This window comes from Dipodomys spectabilis, unplaced genomic scaffold (assembly GCF_019054845.1).
Source record: "Dipodomys spectabilis isolate Male_0828 unplaced genomic scaffold, ASM1905484v1 ptg000137l, whole genome shotgun sequence".
Taxonomy (NCBI): Eukaryota; Metazoa; Chordata; class Mammalia; order Rodentia; family Heteromyidae; genus Dipodomys; species Dipodomys spectabilis.
Genome location: NW_024870814.1, coordinates 5,954,210 through 5,976,423, shown reverse-complemented (window position 1 = coordinate 5,976,423; position 22,214 = coordinate 5,954,210). Strand labels below are relative to the sequence as shown.

Sequence of the window (22,214 nt, the reverse complement as noted above, 5' to 3'; positions counted from 1 at the left end):
CCCCCTCTCTCTTTCTTTCTTTCTTGTCAGTTGTGGGGCTTGAACTCTAGGCTTGGGCGCTGTCCCTGTGCTCTTCAGCTCAAGGGGAGTACTCTACCACTTGAGCCACAGAGTCACTTTGGAGATAAGAGTCTCACGGCCTTTCCTGCCTGGACTGGCTTTGAACTGTGAGCCTCAGATCTCAGCCTCCTGAGTAACTAGGATTATAGGCATGAACCACTGGTGCCAGGCTCCCTTGTTTCTTCCATAGTTTGGATCCTTCTTTTTTTACTTCTCCCTTTTCCTCTCTTCCTCTTTTCCTCTCATTCTCTCTCTCTCTGTCTCTCTGTCTCTCTCTCTTTCTCTTGCTCTCTCTTCTCCCTCTCTCTCCCTCTCTTTATCTCTCCTCTCTCTTCTCATTCACAGACATTTTTCCTACATCCCAAAGGGGAAACTGTACCTAGACTGATTAAATAATCTCCTAAACCATCTTTAGATTCTGGAAGACAAGACTCAGATAGTTTTGATCTTTGATCTTTGTAATCTGCTTCCTGGTATTGGATGGTGAGTTTATTTCTTTATTTGTTATACTTTATAACATTAAAATCATTCACTTCATACTTCACTATGCATATACTCCATTTGCTAGATACATTGTTGCTTTATAACTTTGCATTGCAACTATTTGACTAAGAATAAAAAATGATAATTTTATTTTACCTGTACTTACTTCTCTGTAATATTTTTTCTTTGTTTCTTTTCTCCCCTGAAGTACTGGGATAGAATCAAGGGGTTTCCTACATGTTAGGAAAGTACTCCATCACTGAGCCACATTCCTACTTTTAGTAACTTTTCTATTCTGTGCCAGTACTGAGGCTTGAACTTGGGGCCTTGTAATTTTACTTAGGCTTTTTTGCTTGAGGATAGTGCTCTACTACTTGAGCCACTGCTCCTCTTCTGGCTTTTCCCCCCCTCTTTTGGTTAATTGAAGATTCTCATGGACTTTCCTGCCTGGGCTGGCTTCAAACCCTGATCCTCAAGATTTCAGCCTCCTGAGTAGTTAGGGTTACAAGAATAAACCTGTAACCCTAGCTCACTCTTAGTTTTTTTGTGTGGATTTGAGTTTCTAATTTATATCATTTTTCTTCTTTTAAAAGAACTTCCAGGAAATGAAAGAGTTGGGTTTTTTCCTTCTTTTTCTTGTCTTTTCTTTTGGTCAAGTTTTCATTTATCTGTTTTTTTTTTTTTTTGTCGGTTGTGGGCCTGAACTCTGGGCCTGGGCACTGTCCTTCAGCCCTTCAGCTCAAGGTTAGCCCTCTACCACTTGAGCCACAGCACCACTTCCGGCTTTTTCTGCTTATGTGGTGCTGAAGAATCAAACCCAGGGCCTCATGCATGCAAGGCAAGCACTCTACCACTGAGCCACCTTCCCAGCCCTCATTTATCTGTTTTTGAGAGGGCAATGGAGGGGCATAGAAAGAAGGGACATAGGATAAACAAATGCAGCAGTGGTATTCCCTAGACACTGTGTTGAAAATGAACTATACGATTTGTGGGTGGGAATGGGAGGGAAAAACGGAGAGAGGGAAGGAAAGGGATGACATTGTCAAAAAAGAAATGTACTCATCACCTGACTTATGTGATGGTCACCCCTCTGCATATCACCTTTATTTTAACAATCATTTTTTGCCAGTCCTGAGGCTTGAACTCAGGGTCTGGACACTGTCCCTGAGCTTCTTTGGCTAATACTTTATCATTTGAACCACAGCACTCTGTTTATGTGGTCCTGAGGAATTGAATCCATGGCTTCATGCATGCTAGACAAGCACTCTACCACTAAGCCACATTCCCAGCTCCAACAATAATTTTTTAAGCAAAAAAGAAACAAAAACTTCTTTTGGCATTATATGTGTATCTCTGTGTGTGTGTGTGTGTGTGTGTGTGTGTGTGTGTGTGTGTGTGTGTTGGTGCTGAGGCTTTGAACTGAGGACTTAGGTGCTGTCCCTAAGGTTTTTTTTTGTTCAAGTCTATCACTCTACCACTTGAGCTGCAGCTCCATTTCTGCTTTTTTATTTGTTTGTTTGTTTCTGTTTTGATAGCTAATTGGAATTAAGAGTTTCATGGATTTTCCTGCCTGGGCTGGCTTGGAACCATGATCCTCACATATCAGCCTCCTGAGTAGCTAGAATTACAGGTATGAGACACCACTTCCTGGCTTTAGCATTTTTTTTTTTGTCAGTTGTGGGGCTTGAACTCTGGCCTTGGGTGCTGTCCCTACACTCTTCAGCTCAAGGCGAGAGCTCTACCACTTGAGCCACAGCACCACTTCCAGCTTTCTGGCAGTTAATTAGAGATGAGTCTCATGGACTTTCCTTCCCAGGCTAGCTTTGAACTGCAGCCTCCTGAGTAGCTAGGATTCCAGATGTGATCCACTAGCACCTGGTGCATTTTTTTTTTTTTTTTTGAGTTGTTCGTAGTCTGCTGAGGTCCCTAGTTATTTCCCTACTCTCCCAATTTTTTTCCTGCTTCAGGGTCATGGAACAAAGTACAAAATGGGTTTTCAATTATACACTGCCACCCCAGAAATGACCACCAGATGGAGCGCCTTCCCCTTTCTCACTCCCGTATCTGGAGTCATCTATGGCTGCCTGTAGCCTGGTGGTTTGAATTCCTTGGTCTCCTAACCTTGAATAAGAAATAATGTCTATTCTCCCTCTAAAATATTTAGTGTTTCTTTGGGGAGGACAGAGTCACAAAAATTGGAGACCTGTGCTTGGGCTTAGGCATCTTGGAAATAGGGCATCCCAAATTATGCTTTTGTTCATGGAGGACAGGAAGGCTAACTGCTATTCTCTATCTAGAAGCTTCATGAGGGATATCAGACACGAGTTCATTGTATAATGACGACACAGAGAGAAGGCATGTAGACTGGCCTCACATAAATCCTGTTACTGGCAGTCATACCATTCTAGGCCACCCAATATCCTTGCAGGGCTACAAAAGCAGATACTTCAGGGGCCTATGAGAGTGCAGCTAGTAGGTAATTACAGATTGCAGTGAAGTGGGGCCTGGTGGCAGAGAAAGCTCTTTATGAATGTTTTGAAATTCAAAATTGTTTCAAACATTGTCCAAAAAGAAATGTACTCTTTACCAGACTTACGTAACTGTAACCCTTTTGTACCTCACTTTTAAAATAACAATAAAAACCACATTAGCTTAAAAGTACACATCTTCAGACTACTTACTTTTTTTTTCTGTCAGTTGTGGGGCTTGAACTCAGGGCTTTGGTACTATGAACTTTTATATTCAAGGCTAGCATTCTACCACTTGAGCCACAGCTCCATTTCTGTTTTTTTTTTTTTGTGTGATGGTTAATTGGAGATCAGAGTCTCAGGAACTTTCCTGTCTGGGCTGGCTTTGAACTCTGATCTTCAGATCTCAGCCTCCAGAGTAGCTAGGACCATAGGCATGAGCCTTTGGCACTCAGTTTAAGCTACTTACTTTTAAAATGTCTGACATAGTATTATATCCAAGCTGCATTGCAGGGTCCTTTCCTGTCCACTGCTATCCCTATTCCTTCTCTCATCTCTTCCCATGTATATTTAGTCAAACCCCCAGCCATGACCTTCAACATTCTTTGTTGAAGACATAGGTCCTTGGTTCACAAGGCTCTTTGTCTTTTCCTGGTCTGGATATTCATTGATGGTCCAGTACACATGGGTCTTGGCTATGGGGACCTAAGCTGGCACAGGCAGAACTACCTGGCTGCCTAATTCCAAGGGGGCACCTTTCCCCTTAGAGTCTGTGAGACTGACACCTCCTAGTGTTCCAGGGATTGTGCAGCGAATAGTGTGACCAGTCACTGAAGTCACTCTTTTCTAGACCACTTCCATGGCCAGCCACTAGATGGCGATCTTTCTGTCTTGGGATGGGGCTCTGCATTCAGAAACAAATTGATGAGGAAGCTCAATTAAGGGCATGTTAGTGGCTCTATTAGCTGTAAAGAATGGCTTGTTACAAATGATTCTAGACCTCCTGAGCCTTGTAAATCTGCTGTAAAGTGAAATGTCCAGCCCTCTGTGCCCCATAGCAATCGAACTTCCTCCCTGGGAGAGGAATATGAGATCAAGAAATAGGTCCCTGAGCTATGCTGGTGGCTTATGCCTGTAGACCTAGTTACTCAGGAGGCTAAGATCCGGAGATTATGGTTTTGAAGCACACACAAGAAGAAAAGTCTGTGAGATTCTTATTTAGAATGAACCATCACCACCACCAAAAGGAAAGAAAGAAAGAAAGAAAGAAAGAAAGAGAGAGAGAGAGAGAGAGAGAGAGGGAGGGAGGGAGGGAGGGAGGGAGGAAGGGAGGAAGGAAAGAAAGAGAAAGGGAAAAACTGGAAGTGAAGTTGTGGCTCAAGTGGTAGAATGCCAGCCTTGAGCAAAAAAAAGCCAAAGTTGAACATGAGACCCTAGTACTGACACAAAACAAGAACGCAATTGGCCCCAGAGTCTTCATTTTTATGATGCTTAGGATATAATAATTATGCTACATATCTCACTTACTTGGATTGTCCACCTGTGTCCTGGCTGGAGGGTAGGTAGGGACAGAACTGGGCTTGTGTATTGGTGGGCTAGGCAGAGTGCCGACCTCAGTTACAATGGAAGATAAGGGTCCTGGAAGGCTCAGCATCTTCCCTAGCCTATGCACTGATGGGAAGAGCCAGCTCTGGGAAGGCGGAGCTCCTGTACCTCCTGGGAGAGCTGAGATGGATGCAATCTGACTAAAGGATCATTTGTTTGTTTTGTTTCCATCAGCACCTCTAGAATTTCTACAGAGAAGGGCCCAGGGGCATCAGTCTAGATGGATGGGGGTGGTCTAAGGGATGCAGAAAAGGGAAGCACTTGGGATGTGTGTGACTAGGAAGGATGCTGTTTATCCCACCTATAAGCAACAATATTTCTAGAAACAAGTTTATTCACGCTCACACAAGGGCATTATTATAAGTTCCTATTTTATTTAGAAGATCGATGAAGGCTATAGTTATGGTCTACTATGGTACATAGACATAATTGCTCTGGATGATGGGGTTTTTATGAGCAGCGAAGAGGTATGTTCATGGTCATAAGGAATGTCAATGATTTCAGCATCCCAGTTGGGCCAATTCATCAATCTAAAGAGTGATGGTGAAGAGATGATGTGGACTAACCCCAAAAGGAGGGGCTGGGAGGAAGAGACAAGACAAAGAGAACAAGGTTTGATGGCCCACACCTGTAATCCTATGATCCAGGAGGCTGAGGGAGGCCTGAGGATCCTGATTTGAAGCCAGCCTTGGCAGAAAAGTCTGTGAAACTCTTATTTTCAATTAACTACCAAAAACCCAGAAGGGGAGTGTGGCTCAAGTGGTAGAGTGCTAATCTTGAGCAAGAATGCTCAAGGGCAGTGCTTAAGCCCCAAGTTCAAACCCCAGGACTGATACAAACAATAACAAAAAGAGCTGGAGGCATAGTTTATTTGGCAGAGAGCCTGCCTCACTGGTTCAAACTCCAGTATAACCCCCCCCCCCAAAAAAAAAAAAAAGGAAAATAAAGAGGATATATCTTTCCTCTGCTCTTTTGCTCTACTGAGACTCAGCCAGTTGGTTAGAGCATGTTCATTTTGAGGGACGAGAAATCTTCCTCAATCCATCAACACAGGCCAGTCTTTTCTGGACACTCCAGAAACAATGCTTTGTTTGTTCTCTAGGTGTTCTTAAACTAGCCAATTCTTAAAATGAACCATCCTAGGAGACATATGGCCTTTCCAAGCTACTGAAACAAATCTTGAGAAGTTGAAGTTATTGTTTTCCTGCATCTTTGAAAGAAATCATCTGTGAAACCATCTGGGCCTGGCACTCTTCTAAGTGGCAACTCTGTGTGTGTGTGTGTTATGTTATTCAGTTATTCATAAGGATTTATGTGTGTGTTATGTTATTCAGATATTCATAAGGATTTATGGCTGATGTGTGTGTGTGTGTGCGCGCGCGCGTGCGCGCGTGCTAGGGCTTGAATTCAAGGCCTTATTGGTTTTTTTGTTTTTGTTTTTTTGCCAGTCCTCTCTCTTGAACTCAGGGCCTGGGCACTGTGCCTGAGCTCTTCAGCTCAAGGCTAGCACTCTACCACTTGAGCCACAGCACAACTTCTGGATTTTTCTGCTTATATGGTACTGAGGAATTGAACCCAGGACTTCATGCATATTAGGCAAGCAGTCTACCACTAAGCCACATTCTCAGCTCGTCTTATTGTTTTACTTAGCTTTTTCTGTTCAAAGTTCACTTAGTCATTTGAATAACACTTCTACTTCTGGTTTTTTGCTGGTTAACTAGAGATACGAGTCCCTTAGATTTGTCTGAGTTGGCTTTGAACCTTGATCCTCAGATCTCAGCCTCCTGAGTAGGTAAGGATGTGAGCCACCAGCACCAGCTGTTTTTTTTTTTTTTTCCTATCCTGGGGCTTGAACTCAGGGCCTAGATACTGTTCCTGAGCTTTTGTGCTTAAGGCTAGTGCTCTATCCCTTTACTTCTTGCATTTTGGTAGTTATTGGAGAAAGGTCTCACAGACTTTTCCACTTAGGCTGGCTTTGAAACTGTGATCCTCAGATCTTAGTCTCCTGAGTAGCTAGGATTACAGGTGTGTGCCATTGGTTCCTGGTACAGGAAGCAATTTTTTTCCAGTCCTGGCGTTTGAAATCAGGGCTAGGCACTGTTCCTGAGCTGCTTTTGCTCAAGGCTAGCACTCTACCACTTGAGCCACAGCACCACTTCCAGCTTTTTCTGTTTATGTGCTACTGAGGAATTGAACCCAGGGCTTCATGCATGCTAGGCAAGCACTTTATCACTAAGTCACATTCCCAGCTACAAGGACGCATTTTTTTCTTTTTTCTTTTTTGTTTTTGGTCAGTCTGGGGCTTGAGCTCTGGGCCTGGGCACTGTCCCTGAGCTCTTCAGCTCAAGGCTAGCACTCTACCACTTGAGCCACAGCACCACTTCCGGTTTTCTAGTGGTTAATTGGAGATGAGAGTTCACAGACTTTCCTACCCAGGCTGGCCTTGGACTGCAATCCGTAGATTTCAGCCTCTTTGAGTACAAGGAAGAATTTTTAAAGAGCCTAACTCAAGATAGTAGAAATTAAGCTGGGTGCCAGTGGCTCACGCCTGTAATCCTAGCTACTCAGGAAGCTGAGATCTGAGGATCATGGTTCAAAGCCAGCCCTAGTAGGAAACTCCATGCGAATCCTATCTCCAATAAACCACTAGAAAACTGGAAGTGGCACTGTGGCTCAAGTGGTAGAGTGCTCGCCTTGAGCTGAAGAGCTGAGGGACAGTGCCTAAGCCCAGAGTTCAAGCCCCACTACCGACAAAAACAAAACAAAACAAAACAAGATTGTAGAAATTAGACTAAAGAGGATTTTTTTCTACTATGGTTGTAAATTAATTTTTAGAAAATCTTTGTGAAAGACTCTCAGATTAAGCCCAAGCTATTTTCAACTAATATCTTTTTCAGGAAAGGATCATCTGGGAGAGAACTTTCCAGAAAGGTAAGATTAATAGGTAAAGATGTTAACATCAAACAAATTAAAGTTCAGGCCAGAGAGCAGTGCCTTTTTTGGGGGGGGTGGGGGGGGTCTGGTCATGGGGCCTGAACTCTGGGCCTGGGTGTTGTCCCTCAGCTCTTCAGCTCAAGGCTAGTGTTCTACTACTTGAGCCACAGCGCCACTTCTGGCTTTTTTCTTTTTGCTTATGTGGTGCTGAGGAATCGAACCCAGGGCCTCATGCATGCAAGGCAAGCGCTCTACCACTGAGCCACCTTCCCAGCCCTATGCAGCAGTGCCTTTTTTTTGTTGTTGTTGTTGGTTGTGGGGTTTGAACTCTAGGCCTGGGTGCTGTCCCTGAGTTCTTCAGCTCAAGGCTAGTGCTCTACCACTTGAGCCACAGTGCCACTTCTGGCCTTTTCTGTTTATGTGGTGCTGAGGAATCAAACCAAAGGCCTTATGCCTGTGAGGCAAGCACTCTATCACTGAGCCACCTTCCCAGCCCCAGCAGTGCCTTTTATTACATGCCAGTACTGAGGCTTGATCTCAGGGCCTTACACTCTTATTTGACTTTTTCCATTCAAGGCTAGTGCTCTACCACTTGGGCCACAGCTCTGCTCCCAGCTTTTTAGTAGTTAATTGGAGATAGGAATATCACAGACTTTCTTTCCTGGGCTACTTTTGAACTTGGATCCTTAGCTGTCAGCCTCTTAATTAGCTGGGATTCCAAAGCATGAACCACTGGCACCTGGCTAGCAATAGAAATTTATTTATTTGTTTGTTTCTTGGTTGGTTGGTTGGTCATGGGGCTTGAACTCTGGGCCTTGGTGCTGTCTCTGAGCTCTTTGGCTCAAGGCTAGTGCTCTACCACTTGAGCCATAGCACCACTTCCAGTTTTCTGGTGGTTAATTGGAGATAAGAGTCTCATGGCCTTTCCTGCCCAGGCTGGTTTTGAATCATGATCCTCAGATCTCAGCCTCCTGAGTAGCTAGGATTACAGGTATGAGCTACCAACACCTGGCAGCAATAGAAATTTTATAAGAGCTTATTCCCTTTTCATACAAGGATGTCCAAGAGTAGCTCCCTATGCCTAGTATAGCAGTTTTCAGGTCTAAAGCTCAGAACCATTTTTCTACCCTATGACCCAGCATTTAGTTTCTATACTTAGGGTCATTTCCTAGCTCTGGATGGGGTGGGAACTGGATTCCTGCTTACTGTGCCCCACAGTAGGCTAAACCAAGCCTGGCATAGACTGGTACCCAGGCTTACGGTGCTTAGAATCTCGGTGCTGATGAGGAGAAAATGGGAAATAAATTTCAAACAATGTAATTTTTTAAACTGGGAATTTGGCATAGTGGTAGAGTGCTTGCCTAGCATGCATGAAGCCCTGAGTTTGATTCCTCAGTACCACATAAAGAGAAAATGGGGCTGGGAAGGTGGCTCAGTGGTAGAGTGCTTGCCTTATATGCATGAGGCCCTGGGTTCGACTCCTCAGCATCACATAACAGAAAAAAGCTGGAAGTGCCATTGTGGCTCAAGTGGTAAAGCACTAGTCTTGAGCAAAAGCAGCACAGGGACAGTGCCGAGGCTCTGAGTTCAAGCCCCAGGACTGGAAAAAAAAAAAAGCAAAACAAACAAAATGTAATTTTTCTTTCTTTCTTTCCTTTTTTTTTGAGAAATTTTTACTTGTAACCTCTTTTATGGTTGGTCATGGGGATTGAACTCAGGGCCTTGGTGCTGTCTCAGAGCTTTTTCACTCCAAAATAGAGCTCTGTCACTTTGAGCAACGGTGCCACTTCTGGCATTTTCTTCTGGTTTCTGGTGGTTCATTGGAGATAAGAGTCTCACAGCCTTTCCTGGCTTTGAATCCTAATCCTCAGATCTCATCCTCCTGAGTAGCTAATATTACAAGCATGAGCCACCAGTGCCTGGCTTTCTGTAAGCTTTTTTTTTTAACTTTATTTTTATTTTATTTATCTTTACAATTGTTATTACAAAAGTGATATACAGAGGGTTTCAGTTACATAAATCAGGTAAAGAGTACATTTCTTTTTTTTTTTTTCTTTTGCCAGTCCCGGGGCTTGAACTCAAGGCCTGGACATTGTTCCTGAGCTGCTTTTGCTCAAGGCTGGCACTCTACCACTTGAGACAAAGCACCACTTCCAACTTCTGTTCATGTGGTACTGAGGAATCAAACCCAGGGCTTCATGCATGCTAGGCAAGCACTCTACTACTAAGCCACCTTGCCAGGCTAAGAGTACATTTCTTTTTGGACAATGTCACCCCTTCCCTCACTTTCTCTTCATTTTTCCTTCCTGTTCCTGTTCCCAACCACAAGTTGTGTAGATTCTCTTCCCCACACCCCACCCCCCTCTGCCAGTGTTGGGGCTTGGACTCAGTATTGGTGCTTGAATTCAAGGCATGAATGCTGTTTCTCAGCTTTCTCCCTCGAGGCTGACACAGCTTCATGTCTTGCTTTTTGTAGTTAATTGAAGATTAAAAGTCTCCTGAACTTTACTGCCCAGGCTGGCTTCAAATCTCCATTCTCAGGTCTCATCCTGCTGATTGGCTAGGATTACAGGTGTGAATCATCAAAGCCTGCCTTCTGCTTTCTTTCTTGACCCTAAAAAAGACAGCTACTATTATTGTATTTCCCAGCCCCACTTTAGGCTCTGAGAAGTCACTGTGTGCCTGTGCTTTGCTTTCCTAGTTGCTTTAATGGATTGTTCCCAAAGTAAATATTTCATCAACAGCCTAAGTCACATTGCTAGGGGTTTTCTTTTCATTTCTTCAAAATTAGGGCAAAGATAAAAGAATTTTATGATGAGTCAGATTCATTGTCAGCTTTGTCAACATCTGGTCTTCTAAAGAGTTGCACTCTGAGAGTAATGCCTATATCTTACTTATTCAGTACCAGGGTTTGAAGTCAGACTACTATGCTTGATTGGCTTGCTGCTGGGCTGGTGCTTTGTCACTAGAATCATGCCACCAGTCCAGCTTTTTCTAGTTATTTTAGAGATGGAGTCCTGAGGAACTTTCCTGCCCATGTGGCTTTGAACTGTTTGGTCAGCCTTCTTAATATGTAGGATTACAGTTGTGAGCCATCAGGGGTGGCTTACTCTCTCTTTTAAAGAAGGTATTTATTGGGGGGGGGGGGTGTTGGATGCATGACTTAGTTGGTAGAGAGCCAGCCAATGATCGACAGTGCCAGGTACCAAGCTTGAGTCCTCGTCTTGAACCCAACAAGAAAAGAGAAGAGAAGCTGGGCTCCAGTGCTCACACCTGTAATCCTAGCTATTCAGAAGGCTGAGATCTGAGGATCACAGTTCAAAGACAGCCCGGGAAGGAAAGTTTGTGAGACTCTTATCTTCAATAAACCACCAAAAAACTGGAAGTGGTGGCTTAAGTGGTAGAGTACTAGCTTTGAGCTGAAGAGCTGAGGGATAGCACCTAGGCCCAGAGTTCAAGCCCCACAACTGGCCAAAAAAAAAAAAAAAAAAAAAAGAAAGAAAGAAAGAAAGAAAAAAGAAAAGAGGAAAGGAAAGGAAAGGAGAGGAGAGGGGAAAAAATGCATCTATTGGGGTTGGATGTGTGGCCCAGCTGCATTGGAAGGATTTTTATTTCCTTTTTTGATTACAAACCAAGGAAACTACATGAGGCAATTATGCACCTTATTGACTCTGTGTGTGTGTGTGTGTGTGGTTGGTTCTGGGTTTAAACTCAGGACCTGGGCACTGTCCCTGAGCATTGTTTTTTTTTGTCAGTCATGGGGCTTGGACTCTGGGCCTGGGCGCTGTCCCTCTGCTCTTCAGCCCAAGGCGAGCGCTCTACCACTTGAGCCACAGCACCACTTCCTGTCCCTGAGCTTTTTTGCCCAAGGCTATTGCTGTACCACATAAGCCACAGTTCCACCTCCTGCTTTTATGGTGATTAATTAGAGATGAGTCTCACAGACTTTCCTGCCTGGGCTGGCTTCAAACCTCAATTCTCAGATCTCAGCCTCCTGAGTAGCTAGGATTCCAGGCATGAGCCACTGGCACCTGGCTTCACCTTATTGCATTATACCTAAGAACAAACAAGATCAAATAACCTGGACATCTGAGTAGCAGAAAACAAAATATAAGAAAGCTTGGCAGAAGATAACATTTGAACATGAAAAAGAGATTTAAAGAAGTTTCTTTGATGGCTACAATGCTTGATAAGAAATGTACTCATTATCTTGCCCATGTAGCTATAACCCCTCTGTACAGTATTTTCACTATTTAAAAAAAATGAAAAAAAAAAAGAAGTTTCTTTGAGCCACAGATACTCAGAGGGAGGTCTTGGGGCTGCATCAATATAAGAGTGAAAGTTTTTCTTGGCAAAATTGCCTTCCTAAAGAACAGGATTTCTCTACAATGTAGAAGAAAAAATTCCAGAAGGTATGGGTGTTCATAAACACTTTAATAGTGTGTATGAGTTTTATCTTCCAACCAGTAGGCAAGTCTATGAAACACTCCAATTTTACCTTATACAGACAAAGACATAGACTCAACAGGAAGCCACAGTAAAAATGTGGCTAGTCTCTCAGAGTGTTAAAGCTTTTTCTGAATTTCACAGGGGAGGAAAGAAACCAAAAAACTCGGGGCCCTATTTATTTTAAATCAGGATACAGAAAAGATTCCACATCCTGAATCTAGGTTTTCTGTTCATTCTACTTGAGAGACAAAGAGTTCCAGAAGACTCTATTTCACTTTTCTTGAGTACTTAACCTAGTCTAGAATACAAGAATTAGCAGATGCTTGGTATACTATGCTGGAATAAAGGGAGAAAGCAAGGAGCAATGAGTAATTACAACCCCTTCAGTTCAGCTCTAACTAGCTACTGGTTCTTACCAACTTAGCCTCTGTTTTTCCCATTTTCTCATTAGCATGGTGTTCTAGGCTTGCTTGCTGCAGGTTCTAGGACACTGGGTCTAGGATACTAGGAAGCATGGCCTTGTGTTACTACTGTCTCATGGTACAGTATACTGGCTATAAAGTTAATTTCTAAAGTTCTCTGGGAACCTGGAAGACTTTTTATCTCCAAGCTGTACTGCATTCCCTGTGTGACTTCTGGGAAATGCCCTGGTCAAAGGGTGCTTTGGACTTCCTCCAGACCTTGGAGTGGAACAATGAAATCACACACATCAGTAGTTTCTGTGTCAGTTAGATTACAACTTCTTTTTTTGAAAAACATTTTAAATTTTTATTGTTATTATAAGGGTGATGTACAGAGGAGTTACTGTTATGTAAGTCAGCTAATGAGTACATTTCTTTTTGGATAATGTCACCCCTACCCTCACTCTCTCCTAGTTTTTATCTCCCATCCCCACCCTCAAAGATTACAATTTGTGTAATTGTCCATAAGACCTGAAGTCTTTCTCTGCAAAATCCTTTCTATCCTCCTGCTTTTCTGTCCCTGTAGTCAGTGCTTGTTCTTGAGCCAGTTGGACCAAATTCTCCAGGAACCAATAGCTAACTTTGTTGGCTATGATACCATTGGCAGCTTGAAATGGGCACAATATTGCTACCATAAAACCAGCAAAGCCTTTTACCTTTTCTATAGCTGCAGGGAGCAAGCTATTTCGAAACTGAATGTAATGGAGGTTAAACTTTCTATTACCTTAAATTTAACAGCATTTAGAAATCAATTTGAGTTATTATAAAGAAACATGGTGCTTTGTGTACCTGGGCAAAAAATAAAATCAGCAAAGCTGGGCACTGGTGGTTCCTGTCTAATTTTAGCTACTCAGGTACCTGAAATATGGAGGATCAAGGTTTGAAGCCAGAGAAGTTTATGTGACTCTTATCTCCAATTAATGAACAAAATGCTGGACTGGAGGTGTGGCTCAAATGCTAGCCAGTCGTAAGCAAGAAGGCTGAGCAAGAACATGAGCCCCTGAATTCAAGCCTCTGGCGCGCGCGCGCGCACACACACACACACACACACACACACATACAGTCAGCAAATACTACAAATGAGCTCTTTTCCACTTGGCTGAACAGGGCCAATTGTTAGATATTTCCCAGCATGCTGCTCCTCCCATGCTTTTTCCTAATTTGAGTCTTCATTCCTCTTACCTTTTCCTTCTAATTAGTGTTTCTGCCTCGAGACTCTCTCATTCTTGCTGACCATTGTTAGAACACATTTATGTATGTATGTATGTATGTGTTTAGTGCCTGTCCTGGGGCTTGAACTCAGGGCCTGGGAGCTATCCTTGAGCTTTAGTGCTCAAGGCTAGAATTTTTACCATTTGAGCCTCAGCTCTATTTCTGGCTTTTTGGTAGTTAATTGAAGGTAAGAGTCTCCCAGACTTTACTGCCTAGGCTGGCTTTGAGCTTTGATCCTCAGATCTCAGCCTCTTGTGTAGCTAGGCACATACCTCTCTTAAGTCAGTCACAGACAAAGTAATGAAATTTGACTGCTTCAGACTACTGCTTTCCAATCTAACAGTATACACACACACACACACACACACACACACACACACACACACACACACACATACCATATTATATATTAGATATTTTTGGTGCCAGTTTTGGGGATTGAACTCAGGGCCTGACTGCTGTCCCTGTACTTTTTTTCCTTCTCAAAGCCAGTGCTCTACCACTTGAGCTACAGCTCTTCTTCTGGCTGTTTTGGTAGTAGAGATAAGAATCACATGGATTTTTTCCAGCCTGAGTTGGCTTTGAACCACAATCATAAGATCTCAGCTTCCTGAGTAGCTAGGATTACAGGAGTGAGCCATTGGCATCTAGCTTTTGCTCAGCTTTTTTACCTCATTGCTTGGCTCATAGCTGGTGCTTTATCATTTGAGCCACACTTCCAGTTCCAGCCTTTTGTTGGATAGTTAGAGATAAAAATTTTTTGGATTTGTCTTCTTTGGCTGGCTTTGAACCATATCCTCATAATCATGGCCTCTTGAATAGCTAGGATTGTAGGTATGAGTCACCAGTGCTTGGCTACTAGATCTTTTATAACACTCCTTTTTTTCTGAAATAGAAATCAAATGTAATATGACTCTCCACCCCACACTTTAAAAACATAAATCAATATAAGCCAACTGAAATATAAAGGTAAAATAGAGAAAGATGAATCATAAAAAATTATCATATGCATATCATCATATGCATGGTAGGTTGCATTATGGAATTCAGTTACTTCCTCCTGTGTCTTTAATAGAATTATTCATTTCAGCATAATGGCTGTGACGTACAGTACCTCACACAATTGATTTCGGGCTTGCCTTATGATTTATTTTGTTCAATGTAATATGAATGCTGCATCTCAGAGCAGCTTGAAAGTCCATTGAATGACTGCTTTTCTCTTTTCTTTTGTCCTGCATAACCATAGCATGTCCTGAGTAGGGGCTGCTCTTCTACCATGGCCCCCAAAATGCTAAAGATACATGGAACAGAAACAGAGAAGTAACTCCTGTGTAATGTGGACAAACTATACTTTTCTCTTGTGGCAAGCTGTTGAGATTTAGGGGTCTGTTCGTATTGCTACATAACCTATCAAAATCTGACTAGTACAGCATGGTAAAGGACTAACATATACAAAGCAGTCTGGCTTTAATGCTGATAATACCAGCTACTCTTGGGAGGTGGCAAGAAGCCCTCTAGTTCAAGGCCAGCCTGAGCAAAGTCACTGAAATTCTATCTCAAAAAACAAAACAGGGTATGCATCTATTTGACAGACCTAGGGCAGTTACTGTCTGCTGCTAAGGTTTCCAGTACAGATGCAAGAAAAAGTGTCCTCACGCTTTCTGTCTGCATGATTGTGGCAGCCAAGATTGAGTAGAGGACTACAGGGGGAAGATTAAAAACAAAAACAAAAACAAAAAAACACAGGGATGGGAATGTAGTTTAGTGATAGAATGCTTGCCTAGCATGCCTGAAGCCCTGGGTTCAATTCCTCATTACCACATAAACAGAAAAAGCCAGAAGTGATTGATGCTGTGGCTCAAATGATAGAATGTTAGTCTTGAGCACAAAGAGGCTCAAGGATAGTGCCCAGGACCTGAGTTCAAACTCCAGGACTGGCAAAAACAAAACAAAACAAAAAACACAACAACTACAAAACAAAAGCCCGGCATCATGCCAATGGCTCATGCCTGTAATCCTCGTTACTCAGGAAGTTGAGATCTGAGGATCATGGTTCAAAGCCAACCCAGGCAGCAAAGTCCACGAAACTCTTATCTCCAGTTAACCACCAGAAAAACTGGAAGTGGCTCTGTGGTTCAGCCTTGAGCTGAGAGCTCAGGGACAGTGCCAAGGCCCAGAGTTCAAGCCCCATGGCTGACAAAAATAAAAACAAACAAACAAAAAACATAGTGTTGAGAATGTGGTTTAGTGGTGGAGTGCTTGCCTAGCATGCATGAAGCCCTGGGATCCATTCCTCAGTACCACAAAAACAGAAAAAGCCGGATGTGGTGCTGTGGCTCAAGTGATAGAGTGCTAGACTTGAGCAAAAAAAGCTCAGGGACCAAAAAAACAAAACAAAAACCCAAACCAAACCAAACCAAACGAAAGCTCAGGGATCAAGCTCTGAGTTCAAGCCCCTGGACTGGCAAAAAGCAAAATAAAACAATAACGACAACAAAAGCCCATGGAGCCAGGCACTGGTGGCTCAGGCCTGTAATCCAGCTACTCAGGAGGCTGAGATCTGATGATTTCAGTTTGAAGCCAACCTGGGCAGAAAAATCTCTGAGACTCTTATCTCCAATAAAACTATTCAGAAAAAGCCAGAAGTGGTGTTGTGGCTCAAATGGTAGAGCACTAGCCTTGTGTAAAAGGAGCTTAGGGACAGTGCCCAGGTCCTGAGTTCAAGCCCCAGTACCCAAACAAAACAAAACAAAAACCCAAAATCCAAAAAACTAAAACCTAGACAGAGTGACTCATGCCTAATTTTAGCTACTCAGGAGGCTGCCATTGGGAGTACTGCAGTTAGAGGCTAGCCCAGATAAAAAATGTTTGCCACACTCTATTCTCAACCAATCAAAAGCTGACCCTGATTGTATGTGCCTGTCATCCAGCCACCAGGCAGGATCACAGTCCAGATCAGCCTGGGAAACAAGCAAGTTCCTATTTGAAAAAAAAAAGCAAAAAAGGTTTGAGGTGGATGTAGCTCAAGTGGTAAAACACCTGCCTAATAAGCTTGAGCCCTTGGATTCAATTCCTAGTACTAAAAAAAAAAATAACAACAGAAAAACCTATGAAATAAAAATCGGTCTGCATTTCATATATGTTTTCACCTATATATAGTGATACCATGGTCCAGCAGATTCGGAATTGTTGAAGGGAACCATTCACAAATCAAGAGAACTGTTGCTACTAGTGGCAGATTTTTCTGTCAGTGGTGATCAACTGTTAGTGAAGCTGTGAATTAAAAAAATCCTCTGTGTACATGTTAGTGAACATTTCTGGCAAATGGAGCCTAAGAAAATTAGTTGTTGCTAGACTCATAATTTATCTACATGAACAAATGTGATGGGTCTATTTGTATAAGGTTCAAAAACAGGACAAATATGCTGTTAGAACATACCACAGGTGAGAGCTGTGGATGTAGCTCAGTGCAGAGTGCTAAGGTCTTGTGCAGAATGCACAAGACCTTAATCTCCAGCAGTACAAAAGGAAAAAAACAAACAAACAACACCGTAGGTGTATTAGCGGAAGGAGGTACTAGAGTTTATTCAGTTTATGAAGACTGCTCAAACTCTATACCTCTGTGTATTTTTCATGTGTATGTTATTGTACAGTAGAGAGTTCTAAAAGAGTCATTGAGATCATTAGACCAGTCATTGCAAGACATCAAACATTCCTGGTGTCTATCTTTGAAATGCCAATAATATCCCTGAATCATTAGGACAACAATATGGCATCATGAATTCTATAATGTGGAATCCCTTGGTAAGTTGGGCCTCTAGAAACTTACCAGGTGTATGAATTTTAATTGGTCTTCCATTGGCTGCTTTTCAAAGCAGGGAGGAGGGAATGAAGTGTAGGTGTTGTTGGTAGTTCTAGTGGTGATGGTAGTTGTAGTGTTTTATGTGGTAGTGAGGATGGTGGTGATATTGGTGGTGGTGATGATGGTGAAAATGGTATTTGTGGTACTGATAATAGTGGTAAAGGTTGTGGTAATTATGTGATGGTACAGGTGGGGATGATGGTGGAGGTGGTGGTGATGATTATGGAGATAGTGGAGTGGTGATGCTGATGTAGGCTACAGTGGTGATGGGAGGGGGTGTGATGATGGTAGAGATTGTGATGATGGTGGAGGAAATGGTATTGAGGGTGGAGGTGGTGGTAATAGTGGAGGTGATGGTGGAGGTAGGATGGTGCTGATGGTGGAAATGGTGATGCTGGTGGAGGTGACCATGATGGTGAGATAATGGAATTGATAGTGATGGTGATGACATTGGAGGTGATTGTAGAGACGGTAGTGGTGGTGATGGTTGAGTAGATGACCATCTATGTCTGCCACAGCATGGTCCACATCCTCTCACATATAGCTCAGAGAGCTTGGCCTTACCCCTTATGTGTGAAGTGGTTTCTAAATATCTATAGGACTAAACACACCCAATTTATTTTATAGGCTAATTTTGAGGCTGCTTCCATCTTCACTGAACTGTTACCTTTTCCTTTCACTGAATATGTTCTGCTGTTCTGTAAAGCCCCACCTTCTGTTGAGAAAGCTCTGCTCCCCTCTCAAGTCCTGCTCTTCACTCAAAGAATGTACATAAAACAGCCCCTGCCCCAGCTTACTTCTTTGCCTGTGTTCCTATGGTGTGTTCCTTATGTCTCTCTTGAGCACTGCTTGGATTTTGTCTTCTGTGGTTAGTTGCACATGTCTTTTATAGCCTCCACAGTCTTAATGCAGGGATAAACACTGCATGGGTGCCCAGAAAGCCCTTGGCTGACTTAAACAGAGCAAGAAAGAATCTCTGGCTTTCACAGAATCGCTAATCCAATATACAAAATCTTTTTTTTGGGGGGGGAGGGGGGGGGGTCATTCATAGGGCTTGAACTCTGGGCCTGGGTGCTATCCCTGCACTCTTCAATTCAAGGCCAGTGCTCTACCACTTGAGCCACATCACCACTTCCGTTTTGCTGGTGGTTAAGTGGAGATAACTCTGCCCGGGTTGGCTTTGAACCATGATCCTCAGACCTCAGCCTCCTGAGTAGGTAGGATTACAGGCAGGAGCCACCAGTGCCTGGCTATCCAAAACCTTTTAACTGGTTGTGATCTACAGTTCTTTCTTTCCAGTCCTGGGGCTTGAACTCAGAGTCTGGGCAACTTTTACTCTACTACTTGAGCCACAGCACCACTTCTGGCTTTTTTGTTGATGTGGTACTAAGGAATTGAATCCAGGACTTCATACATACTAAGCAAGCCCTCTACCACTAAGCCACATTCCCAACCCCAGTTCTTTCTTTAGTTTGGATCCCAAGTGGCCCTTATATTTCCTGTGAAAACCTATTTCTTAGGGTGGTACTACTGAGAGGTGGTGAAACGGGGTCAAGTAGAAGGCCTTCAGGCATGCATGCGTGTGCGCACACCAGTCCTGGGGCTTGAACTCAGGGCCTGGGCACTGTCCCTGAGCTCTTTTGCTCAAGACTAGTGCTTGAGCCACAACGCCACTTCCATCTTTTTTTGGTGCTTAATTGGAGATAAAGAGTCTCAGAGACTTTCCTGCCTGGGTTGGCTTTGAACAATGCTCCTCAGATGTCAGCCTCTTAAGTAGCTAGGATTACAGGTGTGAGCCACCTGTGCCCAGCTAAGCATTTTCCTTTATTAGTGATCGTATATGCAGTGACATGTGTAGTGATAGAAGGTTGACCAATGTAGTTGTCATTTGGGTAATAGCCTTCCATCATTAATTGCAGAACTTCCTTCCCCTCATTGTACTAAGACAATATTCTAGACTGGGCCCAGGGAGGGAAATGAAGTGTGCTTGCCTTCCTCTAACCACGGAAATACCCACAAGTTCACCATCCTTGGGTCCTGTGAATCTCCGGTAAGGAGCAGGAAGAGGGTTGTGGTAACAAGTTGGCTTTAGCATGATCAAGACAGCTGGTGAGGCTGTGCAGTTCTTGAGTGTTTATTGCACCCTGACTGCAGGGGATCACCAGTATCAGTGGATGAGAATCCTGCACCTGTTTACTTGGGAAGGTAATATGTCCAGGTCCTAGCTGGTCTCAGTAGATCAGGGGTCACTCCTTTATATCAAACAGGCTGTGGCTCCCTCAGCCTAGGTGTTCCCCACTCTGGTCTTCCGTGGTTGCTGGCCCACTAATTTCTTGTGGACAAGGACTGCAATATTCACTTGAAGGAGCTCTCCTCACCCACCGTGGTCAGGCAAAAATGTGGGTCAAATTACTAGGCAATGTCCCTCCCTCTACCCCTTTCTCCGGGTAGAAAACCCCACCCCTCCTCAATCACCAGCCCAGCAGCCTCAGGCTCCTCCTCCACTAGGGGCCTCCGGCCGGCCCCCCTCCCCCGGGTTCGGAGGGTGTGACCGCTAGGGGCTCGGCCTCCCCAGCACATTCCCACCCTTCCTGCTGATCGCAGCACTCCCTCTAATGGCTAAAGCTTCCACGCAGGGTTCTGAGCTGGGTGGAGACAAAAAGCTGGGCGACCCCCCCTTCCGCCCCCCAACTCCCCGTGGCTTGGAGTTCTGCTGTTCCTGCTGTGGTTTCCTTAGATCCTGCCTTTGTTTTTTTTATCTTTATGACTCCTTCCCCTACACTCACCACCAGAAGCATTTTGGGGGCTTTGTAACCTCAACCCATTTCCAACATTTCAGATCAAGTCTCTCCCCTCTCCTACCCTCCCCCCGCACCCGCCCAGACTTTAAAACCGTTTGTGTGAATCAAAGTGAAAGAACGGAGCCTGGAAAATCTTATCAATAACAAATCTTACGCTCTAGAGATTGCACCCCCCCTCCCCCCAGCCAGTGAGTGGAAGGAGACAAAGTGGGGCTTGAATTTTTACGGGGAATTGCATTAAGAGCAAGAGCCAAGTCACTAGAACCTAAGAAACAGAGAGAGGCGGGTAAAAACAGCCACAGCGTTCTGTGATTTCCCCCTCTGCCCTCCCCACCCCCTTCCTTTCCCTCCCCTCTACCGCACAACTAACTCCGACGGGGGGGGGGGGGGGGGGGAGCTCTGCTGCAGTGGCACTGCCCACGCATACTCAAAAGAGATCCAGACCACGCCAGCCTTGCCACGAGGTGTGTTTTTATTTTCATTAATCATACAAATAATTTTCTATAACATCCCAGGGCAAACCGAGAATTTGGCAGTCCGATGGGGGTGGGGGGGGAGGGCGGGGAGTAGTGTCCCTTCAGAGACCCACAGGCCGATGGCATTGGCACGGAGTGCCCGGGGTTCACAGTGCAGGCTGGTGGCTCGTGTCCATTTTTCAGGTGGCTCTTCCTCCACATCACGAGGTGTCTCCGAGATGACGGGGGGGGGGAGGGGGGGCGGGGAGGTGGTGGTGATGGACCCTCTAGGTTCTTAGGAAATTTCACTCTGCTTTTCCTGTTCAATGGCTGCAGAGAGCGGGAAGCAGGCACTGGAGGATGAAGCCACTTGGCCACCGCCTCCCCCCCCCCCCCACCGAGGGAGCTCAAAAACCCGGCGTGGGCGAGGCACCCACGAAGGCTGGGGGCTGGGGAGACTCCGGGAGCTTTGTGCGACTGGAAAGAGTGTCTGGGGACGCCGGGGCCCGGGACCCCGGTGGGGTGGGGGTGGGGTGGAGGACCAGGCTGGCCGGGGAAGGGCGGGGTGGGGCGCCGGGCGGAGACCCGCGGCACCCGGAGCCGGGGCGCACTCACTCTCTTTGGTCGGCAGGGTGTTCTTCTCCTGTGTCTCGGTCTTCTTCAGCTTGGCCTTATCGAAGCTGGCGATTTCCCCCATGTCGGGCTTGTCTGCCATTTTCTTCCAACAGTTCTAGGGGGCAAAGCGAGGCGGTTGGCCCTGAGCCGGTGGCCAGCGCCCCGCACCCGGCACTTTTCGCCAACGCCTCTCGACGTGGCACTCTTTGCTGGGGCGTTCCCGGCCGTCCCGAGGCCGAGGACCGGGGTGCACCCCGCACCCCCCCCCTCCCGCACCCCAGGGCGTGGTCGGCCCGCGTCCCGCTCGGGGGCCACCGCGTGCAGGCATGCCGCACCAGCCCCAACCCCACCCCGCGGACCCGCGTCCCCGGGCGGCGCTCACCGCGGCCTCTCGCTCCGAGCCCGAGGTCTGGTGCTCCCACTCGCGTTGCAGCAGCAAGAGACAAAAGAGCGGCGCCCGCCCCTCGCCTTATATACGCCGCGCCCCGCCCGTTTCCCTCCTCCTCCCCTCCCCAGCGCAGCGGGGGCGGAGCCGGCACCGAGGGGGCGGGGCCAGCGCGGGCAGCTCCGCGCCGCGCCCTCCGCCCGCTGCCCCCGCCCCGGGCTGGGCGCCGCCCTTCCCGCCCCGCGCCCCCAAGCTAGCTGGGTTCCGGTGTGGGGGTGGCAGGCACGGGGCTGCGGGCTTTCTTTCGGGCTTGCCTGTCCCTCCTTCTCAAAAATCGGCTGTTCACGCGGGAGGAAGGGCGTGGGTGGAGGCGGGGACCGGTGTGAGGTTTTATTGTGTGTCTGTGGCTAGTGTGTGGGGGTGC

At 45.4% G+C, this 22,214-nt stretch overlaps 1 protein-coding gene and 1 non-coding gene across 2 annotated transcripts; one reads left to right on the top strand and one right to left on the bottom strand.

Annotated features, from left to right (window-relative positions):
- Window positions 1-15,247: 15,247 nt before the first annotated feature.
- On the top strand, window positions 15,248-15,380 carry LOC122116917. Its single transcript, XR_006149040.1, has one exon. It is a non-coding gene; the product is annotated as a small nucleolar RNA SNORA31 (small nucleolar RNA).
- Window positions 15,381-20,789: 5,409 nt separating this feature from the next.
- Tmsb10 (thymosin beta 10) lies at window positions 20,790-21,891 on the bottom strand. Its single transcript, XM_042690450.1, has 3 exons — window positions 21,788-21,891; window positions 21,406-21,520; window positions 20,790-21,120 (listed from the first exon to the last, which is right to left on the bottom strand). The coding sequence occupies exons 2-3, from the start codon at window positions 21,503-21,505 to the stop codon at window positions 21,086-21,088; spliced, it is 135 nt and encodes a 44-aa protein (XP_042546384.1). The 5' UTR covers window positions 21,506-21,520; window positions 21,788-21,891; the 3' UTR covers window positions 20,790-21,085.
- Between the last annotated feature and the right edge of the window lie 323 nt (window positions 21,892-22,214).

What these genes read in the sequence shown, in the direction of transcription:
- Tmsb10 (XM_042690450.1), bottom strand. Translation starts at nt 21,505, where the DNA reads ATGGCAGACAAGCCCGACATGGGGGAAATCGCCAGCTTCGATAAGGCC. An exon ending in CACCCTGCCGACCAAAGAGA is followed by an intron (nt 21,121 to 21,405) that starts GTGAGTGCGCCC and finishes CGCTCTCTGCAG; the next exon opens with CCATTGAACAGGAAAAGCAG.